The sequence below is a fragment of the Zootoca vivipara genome, chromosome 2 (assembly GCF_963506605.1).
Source record: "Zootoca vivipara chromosome 2, rZooViv1.1, whole genome shotgun sequence".
Classification (NCBI taxonomy): Eukaryota; Metazoa; Chordata; class Lepidosauria; order Squamata; family Lacertidae; genus Zootoca; species Zootoca vivipara.
In genome coordinates this window covers 90,266,836-90,280,245 of record NC_083277.1, presented here as the reverse complement: position 1 = coordinate 90,280,245, position 13,410 = coordinate 90,266,836, and the positions used below count along the sequence as shown (strand labels likewise).

Below are 13,410 nucleotides of genomic sequence, written 5' to 3'. Positions count from 1 at the left end.
TGGAAGGATGTGTGGATTCAGAATTGACCTCCACAGTCTCTTACGGACTCATTGTGAAAACCGTGTTTATGGAAGACAATCTTACTTGGATACGAATGATCACCAAAGATGTTTGTACGAAGAGAGTTAGGCCCATCAGGCATGGCCCACAACCTGCTTGCACGGGCCTAGATTAGAATATACTGTACTAAATTCCTTTTGATGTAGAAAGGATTCCCTCGGTAGAGCATGAAACTCTTAATCTCGGGGCCGTGGGTTCGAGCCCCATGTTACATTGCAGGAGGTTGGACTAGATGACTCTCGTGGTCCCTTCCAACTCTGTGATTCTATGACCTCCATGTTTTAAGTCAGAAAGTTTTAAAACCACTTTTGTAGATATTTCAAACAGCCACGTTACATGCAATTTGGGTTTGCAAATCTTTGGATGTGGCCACAGCTCAAATATTTAGAATGCATATATGTTACCAGGAGTGAAAATGCATTGTGTGAAGGTACTATGGAATATTTGAGGGCTCTGCATCCTTTATCAGCTGAGGAATGGAAAAGAGAGAAGTTTGAGTACACTGACAATTCTCCTTTTCTCCCAGTGCCTCCTTTTGCTCCTCCATAGCTCTGCAAACGCCCCCTTTAACCACATCCACTTCCATCTGCCCTCTTTCCAATATCTCCTGACCCGCTTTTTCTCTGTGACCAGAACCCTTAAATTACCCCCTCTCTCACACATACCCTCCCTATCTCCCATATTTCCCCTCATTCTATGAAATGCCGTCTTTATCCCCACCCAACTGCACCTGACCCTTTTCTAGTTCCTCCTTCTCTTCCCCTTGTCACCAGAGGACTAAAACTGTCACACTGATTTAAAGGGCTTGAAATGCTCCCAATGATCAAATCTGGGGAAGGACACATGACCTCCCACCTTCCCTGGCCTTTTAAGCTTTGGGATCCTGGTGTTGCCCCCATGTCTCCAGACTTTTATGCTTCCCCAGCAAAACCAGCAGTGCCGGGAGAACTGCTCAAAACTCCACTATAATCAGGCCTATTACCTCCTAGATTTATTAACTCTGGAATGGATTTAATCCCGTTAGTTTAATTTGGTTGAGTTGGGCCAATTTCCTAATGTGAGAAAACAGCTGGACAAGCTGAGGAAAATTAATACCATGTAATATGTACGAATACTTGCATACTGAGCGAATAATTCTCTGTTTTGCCACAAAAGATAGCTCTGGTATCAATATAAGAGCTCGTCCACACTTTCCTTTGACTCGTATTTTGATTGTATTGTGTACCAATTAATCTATCCAGGTCCGAGAGTTTTTGTTGTTGTTTCACAGGGAAAATCTGATCTTACCTGCTGAATCGGATCTTATCAGATGTGTGGAAAATCTGGAGAGATTTTGCTTAACCAAATTTCAATTTAGTGGGTAGGATCAGTTTTCTCAAGGCACAGCCGTGGAACAATGAGAAAAGCTCTCCAACCCATGAGAATTAATCGGTACGCAATACGAACAAAATACAGGCCGAGCAAAAGTGTGTGGATGAGCCCTAAAACTGAACAGGGCCCAGTTTCCTGTGGTGGCAGTGCCAGTACAGTCGCGGAGGGTTTCTAGAAGCTGCTGTGGACACAGGAGGAAGAAGCGTAGAAGACCGATGAGAGGCAAATAAGAGTCTGACTAGTTCACCTCAAGTCTTGGACACAAATTGCAATGGCTAGTGGCTATTGCAAATAATAAATACCTACTGTCAGGGACTGGTCCGAAGAGGAGGAATAGTGGAGTCCGTTCCCCGCCTCCTCCTGCACTTCCCGGAGAAGAGGGAGACAGTATGGATTTAGAACAGTGGTTTGCAGAAGGTCATAGTTCAGAGACTGCAGAGGGGAGAAGCTGGGAAATATTGGGGGGTGATCAGGAGCAGGAAGCAGCAGCACCAGGGGAGAGACAGCTAACAGACTCAGTGTCTCTTGAAAGCATTCCCGACCCACCCACCCCCTTGCCCAGGACCATGGGTAGGCTGGGTGGTGGGGGGCGGCAGGGGGGCGCCGTGTGGCAAAGCCGTGCTGTGCGCTGCGCCCACCAGGGCGGGGGCGCCGGAGCGATCTCCGCACCACGGCGTCAGGGCGCCCGACATGCTTGAGATGGCCCTGACCAGGTGTGTCTTGAGTAGTAGAGCTCAGAGGCAGAGAGCACAGATCAGCCAGTGTAGGGGTGATGTAGAAAAGGAGGGACTGAGGGGGTGGGACTTTACATGGAGCAACGCCATTGAGAAACCACATTCCTTCATCTCTGTCTGTGAATATTGAATAAACTACTTGGTAAGAACTCTTCTCGTTTTTCTGCTTCTTGGCATCCCACTGTGGGAGGGATAGGATTCCCTGAAGTCTTGAAACCTACCATCTCAAGTCTCTGGAGAAGCTTACATCACCACAGTGGGCCCTGAGAATGGGAGGATATTAGTACTGTTACTTCAATTCCCTCTCCTGCACTCTGTACTGGCCACTGCCTTAGGCAGCATGGTGAGGGATGGCGAGAGCTGCAGTTCACCAACATCTGGAGGACCTTGTTTCCCTCTCCAGCGATAAAAAGTCTCCAGGCACATTTATGGACATGTTTAGAGCAGGACACATTTCTTCTCCATCTCTAGCAATCTAGTCCTGGCAGGAGAACCTTCCAGCACTTGCAAATATAGTGGATCATGCTGACCGTGTCCTTCCATCCAGCCAGATGTTTCTGCTTGAAATTAGATTATCTGAGTGAGATGACAATGCGCCATGTAGATTCAGGAAACATGAAGGCAAGAGGCAGTAATGAGATGATGGAGGCAAGTAATTAAATTTGTTCCGCTGGAAGCCCGGGGGGGCGGGGGGCAGATGTAACCACATGCCTGCTGTGCTGCCTTGATCAAACACCCTGAAATTGGTCCGAGGAGGCTGTTGTGTTTTTTTTAAAAGGAGTGCAGTGGTTTCCAGCGTTTCATGGGTATCAGCTCTTTGCCCTTGGCTTTGGATATGGATATGGCCTCAGGAAGTAACTCACCGTTGGGTACAACGGATGATCAGACGAGTCTCCTCTTCGTTAATACTTCTAAGCTAAGATGATGCATGTCAACGAGGCACATGCAAGGGTGAAATCCAGAAGCCCTGGCTCATAAGAGTGAATTTGTCAATTACAATCTTGGAGGAAGGCAAGATTAAGACAGCCAACAGGGGAGCATCCTTTAAATAAATATATAAATATATTTTTGGAATCAGAGCACGAAAGACCCACAGTATACAGGCGAAACTCGGAAAGTTAGAATATCGTCGAAAAGTGCATTTATTTCAGTATTTTTCTTGTAATTTTTTACAAATGCTTCCTTTTGGAAATTCCACAGTAATAAAACAAATAGTTGCAATAGTACAAAAATAAACATCGCTGTTACATTTCATTAATCACATTCCATTATAATTGACCCGCCTAATGACAAATAATGACAATTACAACAAATAAAGGCTTGATGTATCTTGCTTTGCATGTCATGCATCTATCTCGTATATTGGTTTCACCTTTTAAGCTGCATTACTGAAATAAATGCACATCTCAACGATATTCTAATTTTCCGAGTTTCACCTGTACATTTATAGCACACCCACCCCACACATTTAAAGCACATGGTTTTCCCCTCCCCCTCCCCTCTAGTTTTAAGGGGTCTCCTGGGAACTGTAGCTCTGTGAGAGGGAAAACTACAGATCCTGTGATTCTTTGAGCAGGAAACTCACGTGCTTTAAGTGTGCATTGGAAGTGCTTTAATTGCAGGAAGTGCATCTGCCTCATGTTTGCAAGTAGCCTTCTGCACACATTGCTGATACTTTATTAAATTAGTAGGATCTATGTGCAGCTTCATCTGAAAACAATGTCCTGAGGTTTGCATTAAATAGTATAAAATATTTGTTTAAAATAGCAATAAAAAGAGACTTTAAAAAACTGATAGGGGTGTTCATCTGGATGCCTGACATCCCTGCCAATATTGAGGTCCCAATGGAGTCTTATAAGCTTTCAGCCTCAGCGGACAACCTACTCGTACACCCAGCCTTTTGTGACGGAATCTGTGTCACTGTCCTTTGTTATTTGAAGGGGTGTTTGCTCTCTCTCTAGTTGTCCTGTTTTAATGTTTACTGACAGAATGTGTTTTTTTATATACTGTATTTTATTGGTACCATATCCTGCTTTCGGGTTACAGTATTTCCTAATGAAAAGTGGGCAACAACTTTTATATATAAATACGTCAATACCCTCAGCTCAGTTTGCAGCTTCCCCCTTATAAGCTGCAACTTGCAGCACATCCTGGGGCCAAGTTCAGCACCTCGGAGCCCTCTGCCAAAGCGCCACCCTGGCACCTTTGCCAAGCAAGCGTGGGCCGCCATCCCCAGAACAGGCACTCCAGCTACCCGGTGCTGAGAGTGGGCAGCTGCAGGAACAATTGGCCGAGAGAGGCTGCCATACGGTAGCTGCCCAGCCCAGCACTGAGCCCTTGAAATAAAAAACACACACCATACGCTGGCAGGGGGTGTAATCATTATACTGATCCCTAAGCTTACGGAGTGGGGAACATGTTTTCGGGAGGCAGGCACAGGCTCTGGCACAGCTTTTTGTTTTTCCTTTTAAGGATTCAGCTCCGAAAAAGGAATTCCAGGTCAGGCAGCTGCAGTGATGACCATCTTTGCTCCCCCCACAATGCCTTGGGGCCCAGAAGCTTTGGGTGGCTGGGTGTGATGTGTTGGTTTTTGTATTTTGGGTCATGGGGGGGGGAACCACTAGGTAAAATAAAAGAACTCCCTGGATGCTATAGATCAGGCATCCCCAAACTGCGGCCCTCCAGATGTTTTGGCCTACAACTCCTATTGATCCCTAGCTAACAGGACCAGTGGTTGGGGAAGATGGAAATTGTAGTCCAAAACATCTGGAGGGCCGAAGTTTGGGGATGCCTGCTATAGATGGAGGTTTGGATAAAGTACTCTTTGGTGAGAGAGAACTCCAACTAAAATTTAAAATCACAAAAATGCAGCAGAATAAAGTGTGGAAATCTAGTTGTTGGACCCTTACAATATCCCCTTCTAAGTTTCTTCCAAAGCTCCCCACTTCTTTTAGCACCAAAAGAGACCAAACATTTTGTAAGTTATAAATGGTTTACTTACAAACTCTTCAAAGGTCAGATTCATGTGCTTTTCCACACAGCATCAAGAAAAGACTTAAGCTCCCAAAATGGCAAACGTTTCTAAATTATTTGTCTAGGAACACAAAGATTGCTTACTTAAGCCCCACGGTCTAAGCTTGGAGGTTCCAGCTTTGTCCTCCTTACGGGTAGGGTTCACATGGTGAAAGAAAACGAACAAGAGTTTGGTAACCCGTCCTTCCAAGATCATGGGCAGGACTGCTTACTCTATGATCTTAACCCCTGCATGCATTTTATTATGTTTTTATACAGTATTTTGCTGGAAGCTGCCCAGAGTGGCTGGGGAAACTCAGCCAGATTGCATAATTAAATTATGATGGTGGTGGTGGTGATTCATTAGTTAAGCATGTTTGTTATATGAGGCTGGATAGCCCACATGATGGTTCCCCGCTTGATACTTCTCCTTTCAGTGCTGGGCCCTTTATGTATGAAAACAAATCAATCCTGGAAACAGCCCCAGTTTGCCCATTGAGGCCCATGGGTCATTGCCTTTGCCCCACTATGCTGGGTGCTGACGTCTATCCTGTTCTGGGGAAGGGGGTCTTCTCAGGCACTGAACTGCCCCACCCACCTAAATTAACCATTGGGGCCTTATAGGAGAGACTATAAGAGACTTCCTGTGTAGGCTTTGCCTGAGCAATTGTCTTCCTGCCCCTGGAGTGTTTCTGGGTCGTTGGCAACCAACTTCTTTCTCTGTTGCCTGTGGCTCACTTAGCCCTGATAATTGCAATGCTCATCCAAGCCCACTGACCTGGCTTTCAATAATATTTTTTATTAGAGAGGAAGGTGCACACCACACCTGTGTCAACCAGTTGCCACATCCACAGCTTTAGCTTTTCATCAATGGCTCGATCTTCGTTTGCAGCCAGAGCAGAAAATCCAAGCATGAGAAGTATACATTTCCCCATAAAGATCCCCGAGATGGTCTACAAAGCCTGTCATTCATCAACCCTGCCGAAGAACATGGAGCATATGGCAGTCTGGGAATCTGCAGCACATGGGCAGAGTAGATGCCTGGCATATGTCTCAGGAGACTTCACAAAATCCTTCCACAGTGAACACGATATGCTTAGGAGCAAAAGCAAATGTGCCTATATCTACTGTGGTACATGTCAAACTTTAGATGCCCATGGATTTAGGAGGAGGACCAGGAAAGAGCAGACTCGAGGGTGAGCTTATGGGAAGGAGGAAGCAATCTTGAGGTGCGATTCAAAGCAGAATTCAGGAACATCGGAACATGGAAAGTTGCCCTGAAACTGAGCCAAACTCAGCCGCTGGCAGCATCTCTCTAGGTTTGAGACACTTCCTTTCATAGGAGCTGCTGGAAGGCTGGAGTCAAAGACAGTTAGGGAGCTCGAGTAGCTTCAAGTGCATTCCAACAGCTCCTTGGTGATGGAAGAATCTCTCCACCCCTCAGAGAGGCCATACTTTTCTTCTTCTTCAAATGCTTCTTTTTATCCATTAAACAAATATCTAAGGTAAAGGTAAAGGGACCCCTGACCATTAGGTCCAGTCGTGACCGACTCTGGGCGCTCATCTCGCATTATTGGCCGAGGGAGCCGGCATACAGCTTCCAGGTCATGTGGCCAGGTCATGGCGAACGAGAGCAGCACACAGAAATGCCGTTTACCTTCCCACTGTAAAGGTAAAGGTAAAGGGGCCCCTGACCATCAGGTCCAGTCATGTCCGACTCTGGGGTTGTGGCACTCATCTCGCTCTATAGGCCGAGGGAGTTGGCATTTGTCCGCAGACAGCTTCCGGGTCATGTGGCCAGCATGACAAAGCTGCTTCTGGTGAACCAGAGCAGCGCACGGAAACGCTGTTTACCTTCCCACTGGAGTAGTCCCTATTTATCTACTTGCACTTTTGATGTGCTTTCGAACTGCTAGGTGGGCAGGAGCTGGGACCGAGCAACGGGAGCTTACCCCGTTGCAGGGATTTGAACTGCTGACCTTCTGATCAGCAAGCCCTAGACTCTGTGGTTTAACCCATAGCGCCACCTGGGTCCCTTTTAAAGGTAAAGGAGCACACGGCAAGCCCTAGGCTCTGTGGTTTAACCCACAGCGCCATCTGCGTCCCAAACAAATATCTATCTTTATACAAAACAACAACATGAATCTCATATGGCGAAAACAAAAATATCCAGAACATTAAAAATAATTTGCATAAAAATATAGAGAGGACGATTTGGGCCCAGTTGGCAAAAATATACAGTTTAAGTTTAACCAAAATGAAGTCTAGAGAAGAGGAACGCTTCATGCAGAGAGAGTCACAGATCTTAAGGCATGCTTGAAGCCAAATTGGTGGAAGACCTGTGGTTGATTCTCCTAACAACTTTTTCTTTACTTCACAGTGGCTGGTGCTTTCAGCAGAAAAGCCACTATTTATTTATTTCCTCAACTGAAATATCTGGAGTCAATCTACCTCAGGCACTGACTTTCAAATGCGCTTTCAAATGGCCACACTAGTTTCCTCTACTTTTATTATGTGGCATGGTGAAAACAGCAATGGACACAATGAGAGAGAGAGACCACAAACCATCCCCTTTTGTCTTGCTTTGTTATTCTAATGATATTGAAAGCAGACTGGATGTGCTAAATTAGGGATCACCAACCTTTCTGGGTCAAGGAGCAGAAGACCAGAGCATTGTCTGAGTGGCACAGGGCTTCCTCCTCCTGTTCTGATTCCCCCCCTGATTCCCTAATGCACTCGGAGAAAAGATTTGCATATGAGCAGAGCTTGGCTATTCTCTTTCCACTGCAGCACAAGTCAGATTGGATCACACACGCACTCCAACACACTTACAGTGTGACTGACAGCTGTACGAAAGATGGCACACCATAGTTCATATTGTGGCACTTTTGCAACATCACATATTGCAATGCTCTTTTGTGAAAAGAGTGCATTAAAAATAATAATCTATGAACACAGTTCTATATTGCTTTTCATAAACAACAGCCAGAAGTGTACAAAACCAAGACGTGAAACAAAACTACAATTGAGAATAAAATGTAGCTGCCAGGCAAACAGAAAGTTAAGTTAAAAAGAAACTACTGTAGCTGCTATTGGTGGCCAACAATGACCTCAGACAACAGAGGGGTTTGCAGCACATGCCAAAATTGCAACAGTGTGGGCAATTACTGCAATTCAGAGGGGAGGTGATTCTACAGAGCGGGTGCCACCACTAATAAGGCCTTTCCTCTTGTCACCTCTAAAAAAGCATTTGTAGGACACAGCATAGCCAGGAGGGATTCATCCAATGATCTTAGTGACTGGACAGACTGACAAAGGCACTCCTTTGAGTAAGCTGGTCACTAGTTTAGGGCTTTGCAGTGCAAAACTAAAACCTTAAACCTGGCCAGGTTTAAGAGTGGTATAACAGCTACATAATAGAATGCCTGGCTCAAGTACCTTAGCCCCTGGATTTTGGACCTGCTGCGGCTTTCAGACTGGTCCCTAAGGGCAGCCTCACACAGAACGCATTACTTTGGGCTTTGCTGTCAATAAATCATACAGCAACCTAAAGAGATGCTGCCACCTGATGGGCCAAAGCAGCATTGCAATTATGCAGGGAGAACATGGACATTCTTGCGCAGGTTCTTGGGACACCCTCATCCCATACATTGGTGTCCACACCACAGAGGTGGAAGAAAGTTTAGTCCCCCCACTTGAATGGGGAAAACCTCTTTCCTCTATCACTGTGGTTCACCTCACATGTGTGTCTGGTAGGTTTTGTGGAATATATAACCTTCTTTGACAAACAAACTTCCTGCCATATTGATGATGGGCATTTCACTAATGACTTGCTCATTGTAAGGGTCATAGTGGAATAGGCGAAAAGTCAGAACAAGCCAGTATCCTGCCTTTGGAAAGGAGATGTTTGAGGAATGATAGTAGATAGCAGATGAAACTCTCTGCAAAGATCTGCAAATGTAAAAAGAACGTTTCCCTGCTTTCTCCTTGTCAAGACGCCCATTCCTGTGCTGGCTAACCTAGGTATTTTTATATTTACATACATTCTGATCACGTTCTTGTATAAGCAAAAGCATTCAGGCTGCAGTGCTAAGTAGTAAGCTCAGTAGGCCTTTTTCTGAGTATTGCATTTAATAAGGTGTAAGTGTAAACATAGGTCTGTTTTTTTAAATAAAAAAAATGCACTATTTTTATATTGAGATATTAACTTACTCTGCCAGCTCCTGAAAAGTTTGTCTTGTAATTCTTACCTTACACTGCAATCCTATGCAGGTGTGTTCAGAAGAAAGTTACATTGAGTTTATTGAGGCTTACTGCCAGGTAAGAAATGCAACTTTAACTTCTTATAACACTGATTAAGAAATATCACTTAAGAAACAAGTACATGGTAGTACTTTGGGATAAGAGCAAACTACGTAGCAACAGACGCCAAGAACAATGGAGTGGCCATAGGAATGCTGTACAAGTAGATTTCCAGTACAACTGGGTAAACCAGCAATAAAAAGTACTTCACTTTCGTAACTTTTATTTTCTTTCCTCCATCTACTCCGGCTTTTCATAAATCAGAAAAAAAATATTTGATAGTATCTTTGCACTATCTTTTTAACAACTCTGTTAAACCAGTCAGCTGCTTCGTAAAAAATAAAATAAAAAATAGTGTCAATATCTATAGGCTACGATCTAAAGAGACAGAATGGATCCACCCTCCAGCCTGAACTTAAAGGAAATCCAGCATCTTAACCTTCTGTTTTCTGGATCCTAAGAGATCAGGATTTTTCTTCCAGTGAGGCTACAATGATTAATCCCAAACCAGTTCTATGGTCTTGTAGGAAAAAAGCAAGACAGGGGTGCAATCAGCTCCGGTCATGCAGACAGTTGATCTTTGTCCATGCCTCTGTGCCCTTGATTTTTCTTGGATTTGCAGCTGACTTTGTTGTTAAGGGAGAATTTTCCATCCCCTCCTGCTGATACGAAGGAGTTGGAAGGTAATCCCCTTTCCACAACAGAGAAGTGCAAGGGAGAAAGGGCCTCTGGAGAGAGAAACTTCAAAAACTTCTTGGGAACCGAAAAGGGTCCTATTCAGCTTTGAAGAATGCCAGCATGGAGATGGTCACCTAGCAACCTGGAGCAATGTGGCACAGCTTGGATTCCAGAGCGGGAGAAACAATGAGTCCTTGCGACCCTACTGAGAACTTAAAGCCCCAGGATCCTCTCGCAGAGCAGAGACAGAGCGCATCTAATGGGAAAACATCTAATGAGAGAATAGGCTTCACCAGAGCAATGGGCAGTGCATCAAGACATGTTGCCAACACACACACACACACACTTACACATACAGGAAAAAGCAAGGGCTGGTTGTTGAGCTTTGCTCTTCACTGATGTAAATCAAATGTTTAAGCTACTGTAGTAGAGACTGACTGGTGGAGAACTGAAACCAGGAAGGAGTAAAACTGACCAGAGAGTATAGTGGAAATGCTGTGTGAGGCCCCTTCCAGCCAACACAGGTAGCGGTAGCCAACTCGGCCCATTATACTCACAGTGGATTCTCAGGGAATAATTAGCCCCTTCAAAATGTTTTCAAGTAGTAATATCCTTCTTGTCTTTTGTTTTGTCCTGCAACCAACAAAACTGCATGTGCGGCGGAACGGATATTTGTTGTTGCGAGAACCAAGTCTTTAGTTGGCAAGGACCCGCTCAAATAAGATAATAATAGAAAATATGGCTCCGATCCATCTTAGCTTCCAAAACTTGCCATCAGCCAGGGCTTCGTTTTCATCTCGCTCAGGATCGCTGGTACAGCTTCATGATGCCCGAGTCGTGAAGTTTCTTCCATGTCCTCCGTTCCAAATCAAAGTCATGGTTGGCATAAAAGACTAAGCGATGCCATTTCTTGTCATAATAATGATCCGAATACTTCTGGTAGCCTTCGGTGATGTAGCCATAAGCACTTACCTGTGGAAAGCCAAGAGCCATAATTGGGGAGCTACAGGATAAAGGAGGGCTAAAATAACAACAACAACAAGAAGAAGAAGAAGAACAACAACAACAACAACGTGGCCCACACAGAGACGTGCTGTGGAAGATCCATGGTGACTACCGTAGGGTCTCCTGCAAGGCTGCAAAATTATTAGCAGCCCCAGGGAGGGGTCAGTTTTGAAGGCTGGGGAAGTAATGCATGGACAGAGAAGATTCTCAAACTTTTTCTTCCCTTGCCCTTTCCTCAACCTAAAGCAATCTCCATCCAAAGCTGTTATTCGTTACTGAAGAGTGTGTGTGTGTGTGTGTGTGTGTGTGTGTGTGTGTGTGTGTAGAGCAGGCATCCCCAAACTTTGGCCCTCTAGATGTTTTGGACTACAATTGCCATCACCCTTGACCACTGGTCCTGTTAGCTAGGGATCATGGGAGTTGTAGGCCAAAACATCTGGAGGGCCACAGGTTGGGGGTGCCTGGTGTAGAGCCTCTGTACTTCATCTGCCCTCCTCCCTCCCGCAAATAGAGCTAATAACACTGAGGTTTTGGCAGGGCAGGGAGAAGTAAGGGAGAAAGGGGTTAAGCTTCACCACCCTCAGCTGATACAACCCTAACATCCCCAAGGTATGGGGAGGAATTAAATGTCACACTAATGTGATTGTTCCATCAGCTTGGTAGAGAGAACAATCTCCACTTGCCTTGCTCCCATGCCCCACATGTTGTCCCTGGGGTTCTCCAGACCACCCCCAGCCAATTGGGAGGGGGCACGGAAGATGAGAAGGGGAAGAAGCCCCACAGCACAAGCGGAATTCCTGATGGGAATTATTAGATGAATCCTGCCCGCTGTGTGTTTGCAGCCCTTGCGGCTCAGATTATCACCTCTGGGCACTTCTAAACCCTCACTGGTTTTGGGGGGTGGGATTCAGCCACAGTCAAGTTCTGAAATTAATTTCTACCTCTTGTGCAACTAACTCGCTCCCCCACACCCAAAACAAAACTTCTTTGTTCAATGCCACATTGTATAAGCTCCCCGCAAACAAATCAGAACAAATGCTCAGCAAATAGCCGGCATGATCTACCGTCACCTCCCTGTAAACTTTGTGCAAACAAATCAGGAGGAAGATTCAACAAAAAGTAACCTTTGGGGCGCCTTTGAGTCCTTACCTGGTCACATAGATGAAGTGCAGTTAGAAGGAGAAAGGCACCTGTGGTGGGTCTATAGATCCGCCAGTAGGACTTGTCTAGGTTTTGGGATCTTAGAAACCTGAAGTAGGAGATATTTAAAAAAACATTTAATTTTTTTTCTTTTTATTGAGTTTTATCAACAGGATACAAAGGTAAATAAGATAGCTGGAGATGCTTTGTGGGCACAGAGGGTTTCTCTTATATCCTTATTTGACTGTGGGAGCACATCCTGCAATTTCTGATGGCGGCTTAGGCAGGTAAAAGAAGTGGCACTTTTACAATTTTAGCAATAAAGCCAACCTAACAATGGATGCGCCTCATTTGCAAAAGTTGCCACCTTCCATTCGGTCAAGGGGCCCTGTGCTTTTAAGAACTCTGCGGAAGAAATTCAGTGCTATGTTTCTAGAAAAAGAGGTGCCGGAACTCACCTTGTTCTCTTATAATGGCAATGGCACCCACCTGATAGGTGCCAGGACTCGGTACCAGTGAGTTCCAGCTGAAAAAAGCCCCGACTGTCAGTGGGTACAGCTTCTCTAACTACCATTGAAGACAGTGGCAGCTCTTCTTGTTTATAAATGATGACACTTATCACGCCAGGCCAAGGAGCCCTATCTCCTTCTTGAACCTGACAAGCCTGTTTATTTGGACCCTGCTAGCCCAGAGCATGCCTTATCGTTCAAGTTAACTTTACATACCACATACCTGTTTTTCATGTATCTGAGAAAATCGGGATGAATGACAAAGTAGTTATCCAGTGTGAAATTGCTACCAAATTTATCCCGAGGGTATGGCCTGGGAAAGGAAAAAAAAAACCTTTTAGGCCAAGCACGTGCCATTCAAGCAAGAACTAGTCCGGCCACTTCTCCTATGAGTTGGTGATGTGGTAGGCAGCCACCATTTTTCAGGGTGTGCTTAAGAACCATATGGGAAATGAACTTTCAAATGATCTTTATCTCGGCTGTTCGAACCCAAAAAAGGAAAAGACGCAAGGAGGACGTGGCTTTTAAAAGGGCAAGGGGGAGAAATGAAGCGTCATCAAGGGATGGGGAAAGGATGTTGTGTTTACCACTGAAATTG

The 13,410-nt window shown here is 45.1% G+C and overlaps 1 protein-coding gene across 1 annotated transcript in view; it reads right to left on the bottom strand.

The window, feature by feature from the left end:
* Positions 1-2,106: 2,106 nt before the first annotated feature.
* Positions 2,107-13,410, bottom strand: part of ST6GALNAC1 (ST6 N-acetylgalactosaminide alpha-2,6-sialyltransferase 1) — a 33,103-nt gene continuing 21,799 nt past the window's right edge. Inside the window, exons 7-9 of the mRNA XM_035104556.2 lie at positions 13,036-13,125; positions 12,313-12,412; positions 2,107-11,130 (exon numbers count right to left, since the gene is read on the bottom strand). Of these exons, the coding sequence (XP_034960447.1) occupies positions 10,960-11,130; positions 12,313-12,412; positions 13,036-13,125 (361 nt within the window). The 3' untranslated portion in view covers positions 2,107-10,959. The remainder of the gene's footprint in view (positions 11,131-12,312; positions 12,413-13,035; positions 13,126-13,410) is intronic.